Source organism: Pezoporus flaviventris, unplaced genomic scaffold (assembly GCF_033815535.1).
Source record: "Pezoporus flaviventris isolate CSIRO_AGI_PZ_B2104156 unplaced genomic scaffold, CSIRO_AGI_Pfla_v1 ptg000064l, whole genome shotgun sequence".
Taxonomy (NCBI): domain Eukaryota; kingdom Metazoa; phylum Chordata; class Aves; order Psittaciformes; family Psittacidae; genus Pezoporus; species Pezoporus flaviventris.
The window spans coordinates 2,443,812-2,466,260 of record NW_026892612.1 but is presented as its reverse complement, the minus strand read 5'-3'; the positions used below and the strand labels follow the sequence as shown (position 1 = coordinate 2,466,260).

The following is a 22,449-nucleotide window of genomic DNA, read 5'->3' as shown; positions in this document are numbered from 1 at the left end:
CGCTACAGGTCTCCTCCAGCCCCGCCCGCCGTTGTTCTCTCGCGATGTTCCCTACAGGAAGTGAGCGAGGGAGCGTGCGCTGGCCGCGGCCGTTGGCGGCGGTAGGTGAGGGGATGTCGGCCGCGTGCGCCGTGTCCCCTGAAGCACAGCCGCCGCTGCCGCCGGGCGAGCGCGATCCTCCGGCCAAGGCGATGCGCAGGAGGCTGAGGCAGGGACACCGTGAGGAGTGGGAGCAGTTGTCCTGGGTGGGGGAGGGTGCAGGTGGCGTCGACACCGAAGTGCCGCCGGCAGCATCGCCGGGAGACGGGGACGGGCGTAGGCGGCGGCAGGCGCAGGAGCCGAGAGCGCTGGCGGGGACGGCTACGGCGGCTAGGGGAGAGGAGGAGGCGGAGGAGGAGCGGCTGGAGCGGGAGCATTTCCGGAGGATCATCAACGCTTTCCGATACTACGGGTAACCGATTCCTACAGCCCTGTGCACGGGGCCCTGGCGCCGCGGCCGCCTTTCACCGGCTGCTGCGCGGGGTCAGCACCTCGCTGTCCATGCGGGCGACGTCTGGCTCCCGGGAGCCCTCCGTCCGTGTTCCTTGTGGCCGGTAGCGCGGGTTCCACTCCCCTTTCGGGATGCACGCAAAGTCGCCTCGATGTCTTTGTCAGCTAGGAAACATACAAAAAAAAACCAAAAAAAAACCCAAAACAGACATTGTCGAAGTACAGCGCACCTGGAAAGGTGCGAGAGATTTCTAGAGGAAGGTCTGTTTTTAAGGTGCTTTAAGACGCTGTAAAGTACTCCAATAGCAAAGGGATGCAAACCGTGTCTCGGTTATTGTGGAAATTTCTGAAGGACGTGTTAATTTGCACAAGAGATCGGGCTAAGGCTTGCCATTTGTCGAGTCGGAAAAGACCTTGATGGTCCTATGGAAGTGAGGTAAAGGGGGGTGGGAAGGGACGAACCCTACTTAGTATCCGAAGCTGTTGAATGGTAGAGGAAACAGAATTTACTGGAGGGGCGGACATTGGCTGCAGAAGTTAAATCCTCTGCAGTTTTTTGGTGAACTGTGTAATATTATTCTAGGTCTGGGAAGCAGATTCGGGATGTAGCTACACTGCCCATTGTATACTTCAGTTGACAAACCCCGGTCATGTGAATCATGTGTTGGATAGTCTTGTGAGTGTAACGCCGGCGTCGTTTGTACATGACAGTGAGGTTCTTGGAAGGAGTGGGTGATTTATAGGAGCCTTTCTTCTGTTTGCCGCTTTTACTTTTTTGTTAGTTTTTGTTTTCCAAAACTAATATTTGGTCCCTAGGTTGGTCTAGATGACATTCGGATGTCTCTTTCAAACTGAATTCTCTAATAAAAATTGCACCATACCAAAGGCTTTGTGTTGCTTATTACTGTTAGCACAACAGCCAAATGTACTGGTATCAGAGATGTAACTTTATCCTCTGGCCTTAAAATCTGGGAACATACTTGTGAACCTTATGCTTACCTGTGACTGGGTTGCCTTTGAATGCTTCAGTTCTCATCAACACATAGCAAAAGGATGTGACTCAAATTTTTCCTACAGGGATTGAATTAAATTACCTCTGCCTCAAAGAAATAACTCCGAATTTAAGTGAAATTACATATTTCAGTAAAAATTATTAAGGCAGTAACACACTTTTCAGATGAGACCAGATTAAAGGTCTTGTTTTCTGGAGACATGGATTTAACTTAATTCTTTATGTGTAGTTCTTATGATTTCAGTGAATTATTCATCTAGAAGGTTGCAATTCATTGTGAAATGGTAGGGGTTTATAAGGGCTTTTTTTCTGATAAAACTTTCAAAAAGATGATATTAAGCTGATATGCTTTATATAGATTATCAGTTTTCTTATTTTTTCTGCCTTTTTTTTTCCCTTCAGTTTTTTTTTTAAAAACAGTATAGCTATTGCAGTAAACATTCCCTTCTCAGTAGCACATACATAATTTTGGAGATGTTAACTGGTCAAATTTCCCGACTGAAGTTGCAACTAAAATTGCAGCAGTGACATCTTACTCCCTCTCATGGCTAGTTTTCCAGCTCTGCTGCTATATGCTGTCACAAGAGTTTGAGAAACGGCAGTGACTTGGCCTGATAATTTTCTGCTGCCAAAAGGGGCAGTATCCCTTGTCCTGGCTACATGACTTGTTGTGTCTAGAGTCCTCATAACTATGGTCCAGCAACTTGACGCAGTAAAGTGACAGAAATCAAATCGAGTGATACACATACATGTCTCTTTAGGGTTAGCAAGTGAAATGAACTTTGTGGCAGACCTGGTGATTGCAAGAACAAGGTAGAGGGCAGAACTGTTCTACATGAGGAAAGGGAAGAGGAAAGAGAAAAAGAGGACCTCTTAGCAGTAGATTAATCTTTTCAATGAATTTTTTTGTTTTGGGGAAGCGGAAGAGTTACATTTTAGCCTTGTAACTTGTTTAGCCTAGTTAGGAGACCAAGTTTACAATATTCATGCTTCAGGGGAGTATGCTGCTAAAAGGTCGCTTAGTATCTTGCTGTGGCTGCCAGAACACCAGTATGGTCTAGCTGTGACTTTCGCTGTTTTTTTAGGAGTAGGTGATTTTGAGGATCCTTGTGCCCAGTCCACATCTTGTTATTTCTGTACGCAAAGATTACCACAACTTTTTAGCTACTTAGTCAATTTAAATTAGACATATGAAACAATCTGGCTGATTTTGATGGGTTTGGGGTTGGCTGTTCATTAAATTTTGTAGATCCGTGTATTAAGGTGGTGATGATGTGCTGGAAATAAGTGGCTGGTGATGAAACTGCAGTAAGGCAATGGTTCTCTTAAACTGCAACATGTTTAAAAGAGTGGCAATGTAGAACTAGAGCTTAAACATTTTGCCTAAAAAATTGTTGAAAACTTGTTGTCTAGTAAGAAATTGCAAAGTCTGATTTCTTCCTGTGTCTAAAGAAATTAATAATTCTAATTTGAATAGTTTAGGGTGAATTATTTATATTTACTGTGTATTGCATCGAAATACCTAAAGACCGTAAAACTTTTGCTTTTTAGAACAAATATGCACGAACGAGTGAACAGAACAGAGAGGCAGTTTAAATCTCTCCCAGCTAACCAACAGAGTCTCCTTCCTCAGTACCTTCCTCATCTTGACAAGATTCGGAAGTGCATTGATCATAATCAAGAGATACTACAGACCATTGTGAAAGACTGCACTCATATATTTGAAAATAAAGAATATGGAGAAGACGTATGTTAAAAATAGACTTTTTCATACTCCAAATGTTAAATTCTGTACACTTTGGGATTTTCCGTGTTTGTTTTTCACACCTTTAGGTCTCAAACTTTCTTTCCTTTCCTTTTGCCACCTTTATTTTCTTCTTTCATGCTTCCTGCCAGCTGTATTTTCTGACTCTTCTTTCACATCTTGTAGAGCTGATGTTTAATAAATCTGTTTGTTGTTAGTTCTTGTACTTACACTTCAAAACAAAAAAAAAAAAATACCCAGAGTTCTAGTTCTACTCTGGATACTGCCTCCCTCCCTCCCCCCCCCCCCCCCCCCCCCCCCCCCGCATAGCATAAATGGTATTGTCTTTCTTACTGTAGGTTATTTCATATTATGGCATTCTAGGTCTGATAAAGTTTTAGATAGGGCAAGTATTTTTAATGTTCTCATCTGTAAAATCATTTTCACTGCTTACCTGCTTTTTCAGTGTGGCATCTCTGTTCAAAACAATTGCGCTCAGACTTGAAAGACTGGTATAAATGGAAACTGAAGTCCTTTTTTGGTATCTGCGGGAAAGGAGCAGTGATAGGCAGCTCTAATGTAAGCTTTTGAGGTTGCCTCATCAGTACCTAAAGGGGTCCTCTTCTCGGGTGAAGCAGTGCAGCCTCTGCACTAATTAAGCCCTGATCCTTTCCTGAATATAAGGACTGTCAGTTGTGCTCTGCTGTGCTGTTATCATGTTGTTGGGATTTTTGTTTTTATTCAGTGGGGTGTTTTTGTTTTGTTTGGGTTTGTTGCTTGTTGTTTGTTTTTTTTTCTAATGTGGAACCTAATCTCTTTGAGGGTTGGACTGAGACCAGCAAACTCAATTTGCTTAGGATTCTAGGTTGGATTTGAGCCCTTGTGTCAGGAGTGAAAGGCAGGTGCTTTGTCAGCTAAAAATCCCAACAGTCTTTATTATATGGCTTTTGTGTACTCCCTTCCCCCAAGACTAAAGATACTTGGTACCTTTTGCACTAATCTTATTTTTTCTTCCACTTTAATCAGGGAAGAGGGAAGATTACACCAGCTTCAACATTTGACATGGATAAATTAAAATCCACTTTGAAACAATTTGTGAGAGACTGGAGCGAAGAGGGGAAGCCTGAGAGAGAGTCCTGCTACCAGCCAATCATTAGTGAAATTGTAAAAAACTTTCCAAAAGAAAGATGGTAATAGTATTTTAAGACTTATTTTTTAAGACTTACTTTATGACATATTTTTATGTGATCATACACTATTACACAAATGTAAGAATGTTTTACGGAGTAATGAAAAGCTTGGACTTAAAAATAGAGAAATTGCCTTTAATGCAGTGGAATTTTTTAATCAAAGTTGTTGTTTCTAATACAAGGTCTTGGAAAAGAGAATAATCATAAACTTCACAAAGGAGGTTTACCTTCAGCAGGTAAACCAGGAATAATTTTTTTCTTTTTCCCTGCAGTGTGATGTAATGGCATTTCTGTTAGCTCCTCAAGTAAGAGACCTCAGGAGGTTATGAAGTTAATTCAGTTGTGCAAAGGAGGTAAAATTTGCAGGTTAGCAGTTTCTGAGTGTGCTGCACATAAAGGGAAGGACCCCTGTGATATCAGCAAGTATGAGTATTATTGCCCTTCTTGGTGGAGGGAAGGAAGAAGACTCTTAATCTCTACCACAGTTTTATTGCACTGCAGATACTTAGTTCTAGCTTTGCTTTCAGGCAGTTGTTAAAAGGTAAGTCTTGGAAATCTTTGCTGCATATGCTGAGGGTAACTTTATACAGTGTTGGCTTGTTAACACCACTAAAAATAGTAATTGGTGCAGGGTTTTTAGGTAACTTAAGTAGAAGTGTGCTGGTAGAATCTTGGGAGATGCTAGTCCTGTAAGAATCCCATGTTTAATGGCTCTGTTTTGTTTTTTTTTTGTCAGCCGCGTTGTTATAAAGTACTTTCCAGTTTAAGCTTAGCACAGAGTCACAGGTTCATTAGGGTTAGAAGGGACCAACCCCCCCTTTCAAGACAGGGCCACCTAGAGCAGGTTACACAGGAACATGTCCAAGCAGGTTTTGAATGTCTCCGAAGAGGGAGACTCCACGACTCACTCTGGGCAGCCTGCTCCAGTGCTCTGCCACCCTCAATGTAAAGTTCTTCCTCATGTTGAGATGAAAATTCTGTGTTGTAGTTTATGGTCATTGCTGTTCATCCTGTCTCTGGGCACCACTGAAAATTCGTGAACTTTGTAAATGTAACAGGTTGCTGTTTTGATACAGCTGGGTGTTACTGTGGGTTTTATTCTTTCTCAGTAATGGCTAATAATGCATCTGTACCAATTTGGAAATACCTTCCACTAGCCATCTTTTAATTTTCATTAGTAAAGGCTGTTAGTGGTAACAGAACACAGAGTGGACATGATTGATTTCTCTTTTGCTGTGGGCGAACTTATCTCGAGGTGGATATGCCACTAAAAATGTTGTGTCTGATGGTGAACTTTCTGAAATGTTTTTAGTGCTAACAGTGCCCTGTTAGCTAAAAATTAATTAAATACTACAGGTTGCGTGGTGCAGATCTGTAGAAGTCATAGTTCTGAAGGTAATCATTGTGATCTTGAAGGCAGCAGTTCCTTTTTTCTGTGTAGGCTAGCTTTTAAAGCATTTTGGTTATGGGAGAGAATGTCAAATTTGAAGAGATAACATGCCTGAAGTTGGAAAGTCTTGCCTTTTACATTTATCGTCAGTGAACTTTTACTTCAAAACCTCCAGCTAGTTGTAGGAAGCAGTATGTGGTAATAGATTGGGTGAATCTGAAGCTGATAGCTTTGTGCTGCTTTACCAGGAATTCTGTTTATTGTCAAGCAGAACTAAGATGACAGTGCTTCTGTCCCTATTGTGATGGCTCTGAAATACCCATTGGGGTTTTCTTTGTCTAGGGAAATCTCAAAAGCATCCCTATATAGATGATAGATCTCTATTACAAGTTTGAGTTTGTCAAATGAAACATCTTTTTAATTTATAAAATGTGTATTGCATGCTGTCCTGGTTTTGGCTAGGACAGTCATTTTTCTTCCCTAGTGTCTGGTGCAGTGCTGTGTTTTGGCTTTAGTCTCAGAACAATGCTGATAACATACCGATGTTTAATTGTTGCTAAGCAGCACTTACCCTGATCAAGGATTGTTTTCCTTCTCTCATGCTCTGCCAGTGAGGAGGGAGGGGCATAAGGGGCACAAGAAGCCAGGAGGAAGCAGAGACAGGACACCTGACCCAACCTAACCAAAAGCGTATTCCATACCACAGCACGTTATTCCCAGTATATAAACTGGGGGACGGCCCAGATCGCTGCTCGGGTCAGGTATTGGTCAGCGGGTGGTGACTGTGTAGCGCATCACTTGTTTTTTTTTCTCGAGGTGGGATTTATTCCTATTATCATTACTGTAATTATCATTATCATATTATTGGATTATTATCTATATTTCCAATTATTAAACTGTTCTTATCCTAGTCCATGGGTTCTTGCATTTTTCCTGGTTCTCCTCCTCATCCCACTGGGGTGTGGGTCAGAGTGAGGGGCAGTGTGGTACTTAGTTGTTGGTTGAGGTTAAACCATGACCCCTGCATACCTGTTTAAAAGCTTAATATTCATGATCATTGTGGATCTGTCATAGCAGTTATGTAAAACCTTTTTCCATTCATGTACTGTTACTTACTGTCTTCAACTGATTCTTTTTCATAGTGACCAGATGCTCTCTCCTCCTTAGGTGTGCATGCCTCTTTGAGGTGAGAAGCACAGTCACTCTGAAGGGCCTGTGCTCTTTCTGCATTGTCAGGCTTAACTGGCAGTGATACCTCACCATTGTGCAAGAAGTAACTTCCCTGCTAGGGCAGGCTGGCTTCTCAATCTGATTCCTTTTTACAGTTTCGGAGGGGAGCAGTTGTTCCAGTTCTAAGGGGTAGACAGGGCCTGAACTGACCATAGTGAAGTTATTCTGGCTGCTATCAAAGAATGCAAAGTCCGCTTCCTCTGGAGAGGACTGGCTCAGGGTGCTAATGTGTAAAACTAGCCCATAGATGGAATCTCATACTGCAGCTGTGCATTTCTTTTGAGTTCCCATTTGTAGTACAAGGTGCTTAAGTTTCTTGAGATGGTGAGATGAAAGTGCCAGAGAAAACGTATATTGGTGGCACTAGGTAATGAAAACGTGTTTTTTTTTTTTTTAGATTTAGTTTATATTGAAAAAGAGAAATATTTTTAATTCAAGACCGTCAGTACAAGTAACCTTTTTAATGGCTTCAGTGGAATTTTATGTTCAGTTTCTAGTTAACTTTATGTTAACATTAATTCCATATATTGGAATCATCTGAAAAAGGAGTTCAGATTTTTGAAACTATTCAAATGTTTTGTGTGATGCATACAAATGTTGTGTTGCTGCTCTTCACAAGATTGGCTTCTATTGCTTCAGTTGGTGTGCAAAGAACAGGAAGAAAGGGCTCTGTGTGCTAGCTCTCCTGGGAAGCACAAGAGTACCAGAAGCAGTGACTGAAAGCAGCTGTAAATTAGAACACTCTTGTGAGTAGGTGTTACTGTTATCTTGTGTTTTGGTCCAGTCTAATGGTAAAAGCTGTTTCTGCCCTCTGTTCCTGTTCAGAAATAATTCCTTCTTTCTGTTTAGCCCTTTAACACAGAATGTTAGTAGCATCAACAATCCAGTTTCAAATGAACTGCCATGAGATGAGGTCTTCCTGAAGAACTGATAGATTTCCTGCATTATTCACATTCATATTTAGTTGTGTTTCAGCTCACAGGGTCTCTATAATATTGTCTACCTTTTGATGACGCCTTTTAAATTTCTTTGATTTCTTGGATTTGAATGAATTACAATCACTGCTTTATATTGGAGAAAATATTAAAACCAATAGTTCTTTTATTTCTTGATGGAATATGTTAAAATATTTTTACAAAACATTGTTTGGATTTTCAACTAAAGCATACTGATGTTTTTAATTCCCCTTTTGTCATCTTGATTTTCTTCCGCTTCTGCTGTTACCTTTCCTACTTATGTGAAGGGATGTAACGATCATAGACTTCTTGTCCAAAATGAGCCAAAGAAATAGTTAAGCTTTTAGTTAATTATCATTCCATGGCCCAGAACAGTAAACTAGGGTATCTTCTCCAGAGTTTTCTTTTATTCATTAACTTGGCCTCTGGAACCACCTATAGGTTGAAATTTAAATGTCACGCTGTCCAGCAGTGATTGCATTTTCCAAGATGCAGGCAGGACAGCTTAGTTTCCTTTTTACTTGAAAACGTAATTTATTGGTCTTAAGCCTGGGCTTGGATATACTTCTTGCAAGTGCTCAGTCATAGTTACGGTGCTGATAAAATTTCTGCTTTGTATGATTTTAATTTTACATAAAATACATCTGTACTTGCAGGGTTTTTAATCTCAAAAATTGTAGGTAATCTAAACTTTGCTTTAAACATTGGATTTAGGAGCAAGCTATCTCTTCAGTTTCACTACAGTCCATTGAGTGCTTTGCAGGTCTTCATATGGAAACACACAAACCTCTGCTTCTAAGTTTGGAGAAGTGATTGTACTGTTTACCTGCTTTCATAATTTTATTCGAAAAGTAGTTGTGTTTAAAAAAAATCTTTGAAAATATGATTACAAATAGTGAAAATACTATACTGAGGATTGGATCTGTTTACTACGTAGATTTACAAATATTACAGAGATCAAACATCGGGAAAGGAGTCGCACAGTGTGATTTATGCTGATCTTTCCACTGATCTTCTGTGTATGGGCTTTGTATTTCTTACCAATTCTTATGATTAGGTAACTTTGAATTGTAGTGATTGATTAGTTTATGAAAATGAGAGTTGTGTTTGATCACACACAAATCCTTTCGCTGAACTTCAGTTTATCTCTTCAATGCCATCTGTTTCTTGTTTTTTTTTGAGGATAATAAGCATAAAATAAGAAGCCCCTATTTTTATAATACATAATTTTTCCCTTTAAAAAAGAACACAAAGTTAAAATCTTCATTAATAGCATTAATAAACATCTAAAAGCTGAAAATAAATCACACAGTGATGGCATGACAGGTTTTAGTTTGCTGGTATTCATTTACTGTTTTTAAGAGAATGCTGCAGTTTCAGTAGTTGAGCCAAACAGTGCCATGCAGCTCTCTTCTCTGCTCTTTAGCCAGCCTCTTCTCCCCTGTATCTGTCAGATTAACAGGACAATATTTCTTCCCTGTTGCCCCACAGATTTTTAATGGGTACTTGTGGGGTACCCATTTATGTTCCTATACAGTACTAGATCTGTGTCATAGAAATTGTGCAGCTGCGGGTAGTTTGAGGGTAGCTTCGTTATAGATAAGTGAGATTATCAGTTACTATATTATTATTGTATTATCAGTTGTCTTTGCAACTGCTGCAGTTACATACCCACTAAAGGAAAGCAGGTTTTCCTAGCCTTCTAAATTATCTTACAACTATAGTCATTAAAAAAACAGTTTCTGAGTGATTAAAAATTAGCTGTTCTAATGACTCAAAAATTAGCATAATACAGGGTTTTGGAGTGCTAACACAACCACTGGTTTCATATCTTATTTTTTGAAATTCACAAGGAGCTTCTCACTAGCAATTCCTTTTAATATTTGAAAAGCAAAATGTGTTTGAGCTTTTTAATTTTTTGAGGGTGGTAATTGTTATAGAGTATGTTCACTGCATACCTAGGTTCTCTGACTACAGACTTAAAAAAATGCTTTTGAACCATTTTGGAAGGCTAGTGTCAAATTATGGACATGGATTTGATGATACTGTATTCTATTAGCTGTGCTCTGTATGCTGAAATGAAGTTGGTGGCTCGCACCAGCTCCTAGCAACTGATACGAAGAGTATACAAAGAAATCTGATTACTAACAAGTTTCCAGATGGATTTCAGTCCCATAATAAGGAAGGAAAATAATAAACTGCAAAGGAAAATGCAGTTAAAATCAACTATTTTCTAAGAGAGAATTTGGGAAAACTAGTTCAGAGATAGAAAAACTATATTATGAATAGAAAGACACAAGACAATTACAAGCAATTTAAAATTAGTTCAGTTGAGAGGCTCTGTCTTATTTTAGGATGAATAAAGATGTAGATTTTGAAATGCGGTTACACCTATATAGCTATTAGTTATCAGATTATTTGAAGGAAAGTGTCTTTTCTAATCAGTGTATGAGAATCTTAGAAGTGGCTAAAGACTTCAACCAGTTAGAAATACATTTGGAATAACAGCCTACCACTACAACTGTAAAAAGCTTAACACTGAGGTTTTTCTAGCTTCTTCTGGAAAGTGGATTTTTTTTTTTTCCTCCTTCTGGGTCCGTGTTTTCAAAAATTTCATCTTGAGCAAGTCATTTTCTCCTGAATTAATCTTTCTTATTTCAGTGTGACTTCCAGGCTAGCTTTCTTCTGGCTATTTTACCTTACCTCTTCTGGCTGTTCTACCTTACCTCTTCTACCAAAAGAGGTAAGGAGAACTGTTGTTTTCACAGGAGTGCTCTTAAGTAATAGCAAAGTCTTTATTTCCTGCTTCTTGTTAACTGGAAAGCAAAGAATCTGAAAGTATAATAGAATGGAAATGAAAATCCTCAATGAGAACTTTGATTTTCCAATTCGGGAGGCTTCACTAGTTAGATGATTAAGCCACAAACCAAAAATACTATTAAAACTTGTTACTTTTTGTGACCTTTAGAGGAGAATAATGCTTTCTTTTGGTTTTGGGTAATAATCTTCAGAAATGTGCTACTTTTCAGAATTTACGCAACTCCTTCGCTCATCTTTATGCTTATGCAGCGTGCTAAATCTTGTAAACCGTTTTTGGCATCCTGAATTTATATGTAGTCAGAGATTCTGCATTTTGCTTTCTTTCATTATGTGTCTGGAAGTGCTGATTGTGGTTTTCTTCATTTAGCTGCATATAAATTGATGTGTATCTTTTGTCTTTGAAGGTGACATCCAAAAGGCAGGGTAGTTTGTGTGTTCACAGGTTTTTTTTTGACATGTGAAGTTATGAAGTCTTGTTCACAACTAGAAACTGAAAAAATATTTCCTTTTAGATTAAATATATTTTCAGTTTGGCATGGAAGTGTTTTTTGTTTGCTGAGTGAAGGTTTGATTGCATTGTGATTGGTCTAATGCTTAGAATAGGTATATATTGCATTTACTGCCTGTAAAATAAGAAAATTTTGAGTTTCTTAGTCCTTTACTTGCTGAACTTGGAAGATGGAAGAGGTTTTTCTAGGTATCTCAGTAAACACATTGCTGTGTGTTCTGTGGTTGACTTCAACTTGATGCCTAGTTACGGGAAGTAAAGGGTTAGAGAGCTGTAGTGTACTCTTAAGAAACTTTATGCCACTTAATGTACTTCACTGAAATTGGTGAACATACATAAAACAGTTGTCGAGAAGGTAACTAAGGTTTTTGTAGTCTGAATTGCTCATCAGCTTGTGGAAGTTTTCTGATATCAAAATACTTGTTTATTTTTCATGCAATGTAACCAAGATTTCTCGAATATTTACAATTTATCAGTGGGCTTCAGAGAAAAATGGTGCCATATGATAATGTTCTTTCTTCAGTTCACTTGAGATGTTTAGCTTGATAACTGTAAAAGTTTTCAGGGAAAAAATTGGTTTTTACTTATGTTCTGTATTCTGAATGACAGTTGTATATGTTGAGTCATTTCTGTGGATTACTTTGTACAATTAACCAATCTGATCAGAACTGGCTCAGGTTGCGTTTAAAAAGTAAAATTATACAGCAAATACATTGTAATATCTAAGTATATGGGAGTGGGGAATGTTGAAAGGACCTCTAAGTTTTGTTAAGAGGTATCAGATAAAGACTTAACTATTATTTTTGTTCTGTTGCAGGGATTTCTCCAAAGTTAATATCCTGGTACCTGGTGCTGGGCTAGGTAGATTGGCGTGGGAAATAGCTAAACTCGGTTATGCTTGCCAAGGAAATGAGTGGAGCCTCTTTATGCTCTTTTCTTCTAACTTTGTACTCAACAGGTATATAGCTTATGTTTTACTTGCTGATTGAAACCTAAGGAGGCAAAATTATAAATGGGAAAAATTTGAGTAAATAAAACTCGCAAGAACACATTTGTAAGTCTTAGCATAGGACTTGCAATGTAAAATGTAAAAAATTACTGTTTTTAGGATGTAATAACAAAAAATCAGTGGGATAAATGTGGGAGGGAAGCATTGTATCTGAGTCATTAAAATTATAGAAGGAAGCATGTCTTTTGGGTTCTGAGACTTAAAATCTCTGTACCACGTATTTTCTGCATAATCTTGAATAGGTTTTATGATTTATTGTTTCTGTAAAATGTATGCCTGTCTTACTGATATCAAATACATACTAGATGATGTGTGCATGATAGTTGGTGGCGATCAACAGAGGAATCCTGTTAAAGTGTCACATTCTATACTGAAATTGTAGGCCTTGTTTGACATGCAAAACAACCACTTAAGGACACTGAACCACTTAGCAAGTGGCTAAAATAATAGTCAATAGGTCTACAATTATTCTGAGGTACTAAACTTGAACATAGTAAATTTCACTGTATAGGTTTGACTTAAAGTGACATTATTGTACTTAGTATTCTGTCACTTGCATTTGAAATTACTGGTTTCATAATGAATTTCTTATGAGGAACAAAGGCAGCAAATGCAACTATTCTATTTCTTAAAGAAAGGGGCTGGGAAGACCAGGTGAGCAAATAGGGAAGAGTTCTGGGGTAGTGTTTTGGGTTTTTTGGGGGGGGGAGTTGGTACCAAGTTCAGACAGACAGGATTTGCCAGTTCATTCTTCCATCAGAAATGTTGCAGCTTTCCTGAAAACACCTGAATTCTAGTCTTCTGTCGTCTTTATCATGATGTTTTGGAGCCCTGTTTGTAGACTATCCACCACAGACTGTGATGATCTTAAATCTGTTACAACTTACTGTTCAAACCCAATAAAAACACTCTTTATTGTGGCTGCTGCATGTCTGCTTAAAGCAGTAGTGGTCAATGTGATAAAACCAAATATTTGCTATAGGTTTATTTGTTCTTTTACTTACTTAAATGACTCTAATCTGGTGGTGAAATTGGGTATTGTAGTTGAGCTAATCTAATGCCTTTTAGCTACTGAAAGGAGGTCACACTCTTGTCATCCTTACCCATTACATCTCTGCTGGCTCTGACGTTCTTCAGAACTTCTGAAGTAGCATAAAAGTATTAATTTCCCATCTTTGGGAGCACTGATTACCTGTCATAGTGGTTCAAAGGTGAAAATTAACTTCACTCCTAACTGATAATATTTTTTGTCTTCGTCAAATACTGAGGCTTTGGCCTATATGGGGAATTCTGAAAATCCAAGCTTAGTTTATGATAGTAATAATTCTTAACAGCTAATGCTTCTGTAGTGTTTCCTATACATATAAGATGTGTATCAAAGAAGTATGCTTTAGGCTTGCTAATGGTGTTAGATATAAATTGAGTATCGCTCAGCTGCTGTAATCTCCATCTTTGCTGGGCCAAGGTATCAGTTACAAGTTTTCTTACCAGCATGGAATAGAATATAGCTAACCCGACTCTGAATTTCAGTCAATTCAGTTGAAGTCCAAGTATTCCTTTCTGCTAGATCTGACTGTGGGCTTGGGATGTCTCTTAAGAAGGTTTTGGGGACTTTTGGGATCTTTTATTTTAGTCTTAAGTGGCTGTTCTCAGTTAGCCTACTGAAATGGATAAGTTTACCTTTCTGGAATTGGAAGAAAAAGCAATCATCAGTATGAGCTGAAGATACCAGTTAAGGAAAAGTTGTAAGAAAGGATTTTGAGCAATAGTTTTAAAATGCAGTCTTTTTTTTTTTTCAGTTGATAAAAGCATGATGATTTTGCTAACATGCTACGGTTTGGATGTACCTACATTCACTAACCCTGGTTTATTTTTAGGAAGATGAAGTACTGTTTTGAGTGTCAAGCCAACTACTACAGTGGGCTTTTAGATGTGGTACAGTGACTTAAGCCTTTTGTACGCAGAGTGGTATCTTCTGGTTTTTATGCTTTAAGAAAAAGTAAATAAATGTAATTCTCTTAAATTTTCAACTTTTGTTATTGTGGATAAAGTTGCCTAGCATGGTATGGAGAGAGTATGTCATGGACAACTGTGGTCACTGTAAGTATTTTAAATTTATTAGAGTGCATTATTCCATTGAGGAAGCTCTAATTCGAAACTGAAGTGACCCTGGAGTATCTTAGCTGCAATGGCTTCAAGGCTGTTGCAGTCCTTGTATGAGTAATTGTGCTTTCCTTCTATGGGTAAGGTTGTCACTGCTGGTGTATTTTTCTGGTGTTTACATAAGGTCTGGATATAATGACAAATGGCAGAGGTGATCACTGGTAGTGTACAGACACCATTTCTTACGTGTTTTGGAAGAGGAAAAAGGGAAAAGCATGATCTGTTTTCCTCCCCCTGGAAAGCATAATGAAATTTTCTGGCAGTTTAGAGCCACAGGACATGTGTTACTTCCCTTTGACATCTGACCGGAGGAGAGGCAGCACTAGGGTAGTACCTGTGTGGAGGAAGCAGGGGCAGCTGTTTGCTGACTTGCTGTTTTCTGTTGCTGGAGATACACAGCACAAGGTCAGAAGCCTTGGCCTAACAGACCTTTAGTAGCAGTAGCCCCAGTAGTCCCACTTATTTGTGAGAAGGCTGATGTAATATAAAACACTTTGCACCCAAGTCAGAATAGGGTTGGTTTAAAAAAGCTTTAATTAATACCAATAGAATTCATGCTAATAATTGGCTAATCTTTACTTTCTGGACTTCAGATAAATCTAGACACTTTGAGAAGGCTACTTAATTGTATTTGTTCCATGCCCATGAATGGCTTTGGATGAAAAGTTAATCAAGCATTTTTTCTTCAAATCACTGCTCAGAAGTAAGATTTGACCTACCCATCTTTTCCAGAATTGTCTTTTCAACTAAATATTGATCAGTAAATGCCCCTGTGGAAAATAGTAAAGTGCATCACACTTACTTAAAGATACTACATCTTTATAACATAATTGACATCATACATTTTCTGTTAGAAGGATATAATTGTAAAAGTCTGCAGTACTTAGTTTTGAAGTATAAATTACTGAAGATGGGAATGGAGGTTTTCAAGTTTGAATATGGAGAGGGATTGGTCTTTTATATTAAATTGGGAATTCTTTTTGCAGCTGTTCAGAAGTCTATATGAATATACTTTGTTCTCACAAAAAAGCAGCTCAGAAAATACTTTCTAATCTACTGGGATTTCTTATTTTCTTTACCTTTTTTGTTGTTAAAGAAATACTTGGAATATAGGAAAAACTTGACTAGGAATGTAAGGAGAGAGCTAGAATGGTTAACACAGCTTTTGATGGCCAACATGTTTGAGAGTTTTGGTCTTTGGGTTTTTTTTTTTGTGATTGGTTTTGTGGGGTTTTGTGGATTGGTTTGTTTGTTTGGGTTTGTGGTTTTGTTTGGTGTTATTTATTCATCTTCCTTTTTTTAACCACAATAGAAATGCCTTTCTTGAAGAAAATTATGCCCATGTTATTTGGACTTTTTCTCCTGCATTCTTTTCCTTTGACTGACTGCATATATAGGATCATAGATTAGTTAAGGTTGGAAATGACTTTAAGATTATCTAGTTCCAGCCCCCTTGCCATGGGCAGGGACGTCCGCATTGTCCCTAGTCTGTCTTTTGTTTGCAACATACCTAATAAAAGCCCTTCCTCTTACCTTTCACATCTCTTGCCAGACTCAATTCTAACTGGGCCTTAGCTTTCCTGACCTGATCTCTAGCTTCCCCAACAATGTCCTGGTATTCTTCCCAGGCTTCCTGTTCTCACTTCCAGCTTTTATAAGCTTGCTTTTTCCTTCTGAGTTCTCTAACTAGCTCTTTATTCACCCATGGCCATCCTGGCCTTCTTGCCCCATTTTCTTAATTGTTGGGTCACAACGCTTCTGAGCTTGGAGTAGGTGATCCTTGCATATCAACCAGCAGTCTTAAGTCCTCCTGCCCTCTAGGGCTTTATCCCATGGAACCTTATTGAGTTACTGAGCAGGTTCCTGAAGAGGCCAAAGTCTGCTCTCTTGAAGTCCAGGGCAGTGAGCTTGCTTACTGGTAATACTCATTACATGTGCAGATGGTTACTGAGCCCAGTATACTGCTGCTCAAATACAGTTTGTTCTTGTGTTTTGTTTATTTTATTTTTTTTATCTGTTGGTTTGATTTTTTTTTCCGTTTTCTGATGAGATAGAAATATGACGTGAAGAAAGTAATAAAATGTTATTTCAAAGACTTTTACCACAGGTGTTTCTGTCCAGCAGCGAAAAGAGTGCACTTTCTATAACCTGGTAGATTGCTAGCAGTTTATGAAGTGTTTGATTTCTGTTTCAAGGGACAGATGTATCCTCTGTTGTCTCTGAAAGAAAATGGCTTCACTTTTTAATTACAAACTGATCCTACAGGACTGTGGGAAAAGCTGTTTTTTATACTTTAATGATGTATTTTACAACTTTTAAAAGATACGAGTTGACTTAGTTTGTCATGTCGACCCACAAATTTTGTTTTACAAAGACATGTTTACTTAGCATAATTGCAGTGCTCCAGGTGTTACTAATTTAAAATGACATCTAGAGCAAAACTGCTATTTTGTGAAATGGAATTTATTTATTTATTTTTGAAATCTAAAAGCATTCTTTGAAAAATGCTTTTGTTCTGTGCTTCAAAATCCCAGTGAAGGTGGTTTAGAAAGACAGAAGAGTTTAGAATGAGAACAGATGTTCCCAATAAAATTAATGTTATTAAGTTGCCTTTTTTTTAATAGAAAAAAAAATTATCCAGAAAGGGTTAGCTTTATTGAATATACTAAATCATTAATGTACTTAGTCTTACGAAAGAATCCTATGCATTTTCTTTCCAGTGGAGAAGTTGGAGAAAATGGTAAAAAGTGTGTAAAGAAAATTTTAAAGCTAAAAAAGCCAGGTTTTTTTGTTGTTGTTTTTTTTTGTTTGTTTGTTTTGTTGTTTTTTTTTTTAGATAATTTGTGTGTTAGAGTAAAATTGGGCTTTTTTTATCAGTTTGTAAATTGATAGGCAGTTTGAAATGTTCTGAACTAGATGAAAATCTTTTAGGAAATGTGTAGCTTTTTATCAACAATATTGATATTGGTGAAAGTCTTTGACTCCAGTATGTCTAGGTAATAGATAAGTAATTAGTTGAAACTGAATTGTGCTGATTTCTGTATTTTGCAGATGTTCTGAAATTAACTCATGTAAGCTTTATCCCTGGATTCATCAGTTTAGCAATAACAGAAGATCTGCTGATCAGATTCGTCCAATTTATTTCCCTGATGTTGATCCACACAGTCTTCCTCCTGGTTCAAACTTCTCTATGACAGCAGGGGATTTTCAAGAAATTTATTCTGAGTGCAGTGAGTAAATGCAGACTTCTAGGCTATCCATGCAACTATCTTCAGTGTATTTGTTATGGGACAGTTTATACACATAGAACAGAACTGTATCTACAAGCATTAAGCAAAAAGTATTAACTATAGCAAGATTTTCTTATTCCAAATCAGCTTGTCTTAGTTATGAAAAAACATAGACACCTCTTTGCCTAATAAGTGTTTGCTGTAATCTTTTTAGAATAAGACAGCATAGTAGTATTATGGAATGGTTTAGTAGATTTAGAAAAGTGATGTTACAGAGGGAACAACATTACTAGTTTGTTTTTTTTTTTTAGTGTATAAAATTAATATTTTTTGTGGATGCAAAGTTTTTGTAGTAGTAAATTATAAATGAAAAATGTACTTACTGACCATCAATAGTAAATACTTTTGAGGCATATTATGTACCTATTTAGAAGTAATTTTTTCCTTATACAGAATTGGATTATCACCTCAGACCTCTGTTTTGTGTTTCTACCTTTCTGTCCCTATTAAACCCTTTGCCATTTTTCAATGGAATTATATGGCTCTTGATCTGTGCTTTATTGAGCACTTGATTTCCAGATATTTTCTTGCAGGGGTCTTTCTTAGAGTTGCTTGATTTTCTGAAAGTTCTGTTTTGTGCTAGAGCATCTGATACTGGCATAAATTAAAACTTCAAATTTTTTTATTTACAGAACTTTAAATTTGTGCAATTTGAAGGATAAATGTCTAGAGAAAAACAGGGAGACTCAGGCTTTAAAAGATAGACTTTGAAAGATCCTGCTTGTTACATTAACGACGAAAAAACAGCTGGAGAAATACTCAGATGCTGAATAAAATGTTTTAAAGCTGTGTGATCTGTGGAAGTACATTTCAGTGTGTACTTCACAGACTCGTGGTGTTCTCAGTGTTAACTACAGAGGGCCAAAATCGCTGGGTATTTTTACAGCTGTATTTTTAACAGTTATGGTAATGAAGTTCATAGGGTAGGTGAGTAATAGCATGCTTGGGCTTTAATTTATATAAAATGCATTATAATATTTACATTTTACAGTATATAACAATATATATCCCATTTATGTGACATGTATGAACAATTTTATTAAGTGCATAAATGATAAATATGTATAATATTTTAGAATCTTCATGTGTGTATATATACATATATATACACACATATAAATAGGTCACATGAACCAAAACTTAACTGTTACATTGAACCAAAATGTTAGTTACTTGTAAACAAAATTGAGAGCCTTTAACTGTTTTTAATTGAAGTTAATGCTGAGTGTATAAACAAATACTGGGGTTAAATGAACTTTTGCAGGGGTAGAAACTTTGAAACTAATCTCTGTGTACATTTTTTTATGCAGATACATGGGACTGCATAGCAACTTGCTTTTTCATAGATACAGCACATAATGTCATTGATTACATTGATACTATATGGAAAATACTGAAGCCTGGCGGAATATGGATAAATGTAGGCAAGTGTGACCAACCTTTCTTCCTGCTAGCCCTGACTTATGTTTGATCATGTAACAGGCATTTAGTACTTGAAAAGAGCTGTGGGGAAGAATGTATTTGTGCAGAAAACTCTAGAGCTAGAAACATCTAGGGCTTGGAAGCTAACTTGGGTGTGTTCGGAGGATGTCCAGGTGTCTGCTAGTTACAATCAAGTCAATGCCATGTGATTTTTGAATAGGGAAGTAAATCTTTTTAGTGGCAGGTTTTACATTCATGCATCACACATTTGTTATTTGACAGATGTAGTCTCCTGTGTTCTTTTCTTTGCTGTTTTTCTAAGAAACTTTTTCCGTGTGTAAATACATCCTTGCATTTTTTCATAATCTGTTGTCTAATTTGCACTGTGCTTCTAATCCCTAAACTTTGGGGATGAGATCTGTATGTTCATTGGCTCAAAAGATGAAAGACTTAATTTAAGTCTTCCATGGTAAAGGAACAGCAGAAAAAAAACTCTACAGAGTTAAAACATACTGTGTAGTAGAAACTGGTCAGTCACTACACCAGTCCTGGTCAGTGACAGAGTGGAAGCAGAGCTCCTGAGTAGGCTCCTGCCTTCCATTCTCAAAGGGCAGCAGTGCTACTAGACTGAAGAAATTTTAAGATGCAGAAAAAACAATCTGGTAGGAAATGCAACTTTGTTGAATAAGCCCCTGAACTATTTTTTTTTATTTTGCATTGATCCTGAAATTCGTTATAAAAAATACGTGTGATAGAAATACGTTCATTTGCCTGTATTTGAATATGTGAGTCTGAATATAAATGTTCTTTGCACTTTCAGTGTGTACTTTTGAATTTTTTAAAAACATTTTTGCCTTTTTTTAATAGCCGTTTCCCTTGTATCTTTGTACTCCAGGTCCTCTCCTTTACCACTTTGAAAACTTGGGAAATGAACTTTCTATAGAATTAAGTTATGAGGATATAAGAACTGTTATACTAAAATATGGATTCCACATAGAGGTAAGAAGATGTTGTAGTTTGCAATGAGCAGTATAGGTACAAACCAAACTGCTTTGAAAAAACATTTACCTTAAATTTAACTCTACATAATGACATATACTAATGACTTCTAGGAGAATTAAATGCTTGTGTGTTGCAAATTATTTGCTTTCCTCATTTTTAAAAGTATATAATAGGCCTTGAAATCTAGTAAGTACATAGCACTTACCTTCTTAAGGGAAACTTGGATATTTCTTGTAGAGAGTGTGTTTTGAAAACTGCTTCTTTTTTATCAGGTGGAGGAAGAATCTGTAATGTCAACTTACACTGTGAATGAACTCTCCATGATGAAATACTACTACGAATGTGTGTTGTTTGTGGTGAGAAAACCAGAATAGAAGTGGTCTGAATAGTTTAATAGGAAAAAAAAAAGTTGTCTTGAAAGCTAGAAGCGAGAATCAAATGGACTAGGTGATGTCTGGACACAACCTCAAATCAAGTGGTGCCTTCTTATTCCTAATAGGTTTTAGATAGTGTCTATTTTCTTAGTATCTCTATTGCTATCCAGACATGTACTATGCCATGCATATTTGTAATATACTTGTGAAAATGGAGGAGGAAGTGTTCACATTACACTGTCTCTGCTTTGGACCGCATTCAAAATAAAAGCAAAGTTTTATTCAGAATAAAATTTAATGTTTGCCGTAAATAGGCTTTGCAAATGCTTTGTTTTCTGTAGATTGATGATTTTATTTTTTCTACTTCCTGATATTAGGAATACTTAGAGACGCTTACTGTACTAGTTGTGGCATAGGGAAGTTATTTCTAAGCATGTACTTAAATTATGAAGTCTGAAATGATTGGAAAGTGATAAAGTTATTCATAATGGATAAAATAGCCATCAGACCTATTAGACCAGAATGAAGTAGATTATTATACAAATTCCAATATTTGACTGTACTACTGTTAACAATATAATCAAAACAACCCACAGACTGAAACTTTTGAAATGCTCTGTGAAAGCAGAGTACTGTGTGATGAAAAAGTAGCATGTCACAGAGAAGTAGTATGTTAACCTCAGTTCAGGAGTAACACCAAGTTTGATCAATCTGCTAGTGTTGAAACTGAAATATGTTAGATGCGTTGCAATCTTAAAATACATTGATTTTGAGTCACCTAGTGAATACTTAAGCCAGAACAGTGGAGCAGTATTTCTTATTCTTGTTAACATAATTAACTGTCATGTAATGCCTTGAGCTCTTTTTTTAAAGTTGATAATATAGCAGATTTATCCATGCTGTATGCAGGTAGTGCAACAGAAAAATCCCTCAAGCCAGTGGGGTGGGGGAAGTTACATGTATGTTTTATGTGCTGTGACCTATCCACTTCTACCCAAATCAGCATATGCAGCCCAACTGGTAGATAGCTTTCTTGTACCTTCAGGCTCTTTACCCTTGTGACTTAATGATTTCTTGTTGCTAATGTTTTTTTTTTCCCTGGCAGATGTGGCATAGGTGAATATTTAATCTACACATCATGATACCATACAGGAGGCTGAATCTTCTGTCACTTAAAAGTGATGTACATGAGAAAATGTTAATTAATAATCACTGTGCTGACAAGAGGTACCATGTTAGCCATTGAATTTTCTTAACATATTGGTTACCACAAGTACCATTTTTAACCATTTGAAAAATTTCTTAAAAATAAAAATATTATGGTAAGGAATCAAGGGCTTTTTGTATTTTGTCATAATGGCAGTGGACAACAGCTTGCTTGTCCTCTATTTTTTCTGGTTTGGTTTATTTGTTGTGGGTTTGTTTTTTTTTTCATGGAGATGTCCTAAATGCATCTCTTCAATAAATCTGTTACTGGCTTTTGGATTTTTCCCATCATGGCAAAAAATTTGTGCCTTTATTCCTAAATTGAAAGTCTGCAAGGAGGAAAAGCGCAAACTTTATTTTTTTTTTTATAGTTTCAATGCTGCATAAGAGAGCAACATGCCTGGATATACTTCAGGACCATGCCACTTTCTGCTCAGAATTACTACTGCGAATAAAGGCTTCTGGTCTGCTGCAGTCTTCAATTACAGCTTTGCTTTAACTAGTCTTATTTGAACTCTTTCTTCTTAAAAGCCCCCAAAATGAGCAGTTGGAGATCCGCAGTGGTCCAGGGCAAATGTGTTTAAAGCTGAAACATTGCCATTGCCATAAAGTAGGTGAAATATAAAAGCCCTTGGACACCTGAT

At 37.2% G+C, this 22,449-nt stretch overlaps 1 protein-coding gene across 2 annotated transcripts; it reads left to right on the top strand.

Moving 5' to 3' along the window:
* On the top strand, positions 1–20,910 carry CARNMT1 (carnosine N-methyltransferase 1). Of its 2 annotated transcripts, none has more exons than XM_061470830.1 (8): positions 1–451; positions 3,053–3,248; positions 4,272–4,435; positions 12,157–12,297; positions 17,563–17,741; positions 19,112–19,225; positions 20,119–20,222; positions 20,498–20,910. In XM_061470830.1, exons 1-8 carry the CDS (start codon positions 45–47, stop codon positions 20,597–20,599), a joined length of 1,407 nt encoding a protein of 468 aa, XP_061326814.1. In that variant the 5' UTR covers positions 1–44; the 3' UTR covers positions 20,600–20,910. The 2 variants fall into 2 exon arrangements, 1 of the variants encoding a protein (XP_061326814.1); XR_009746491.1 differs by having other exon boundaries at positions 2–451; positions 19,112–19,221.
* The last annotated feature ends 1,539 nt before the right edge of the window (positions 20,911–22,449 follow it).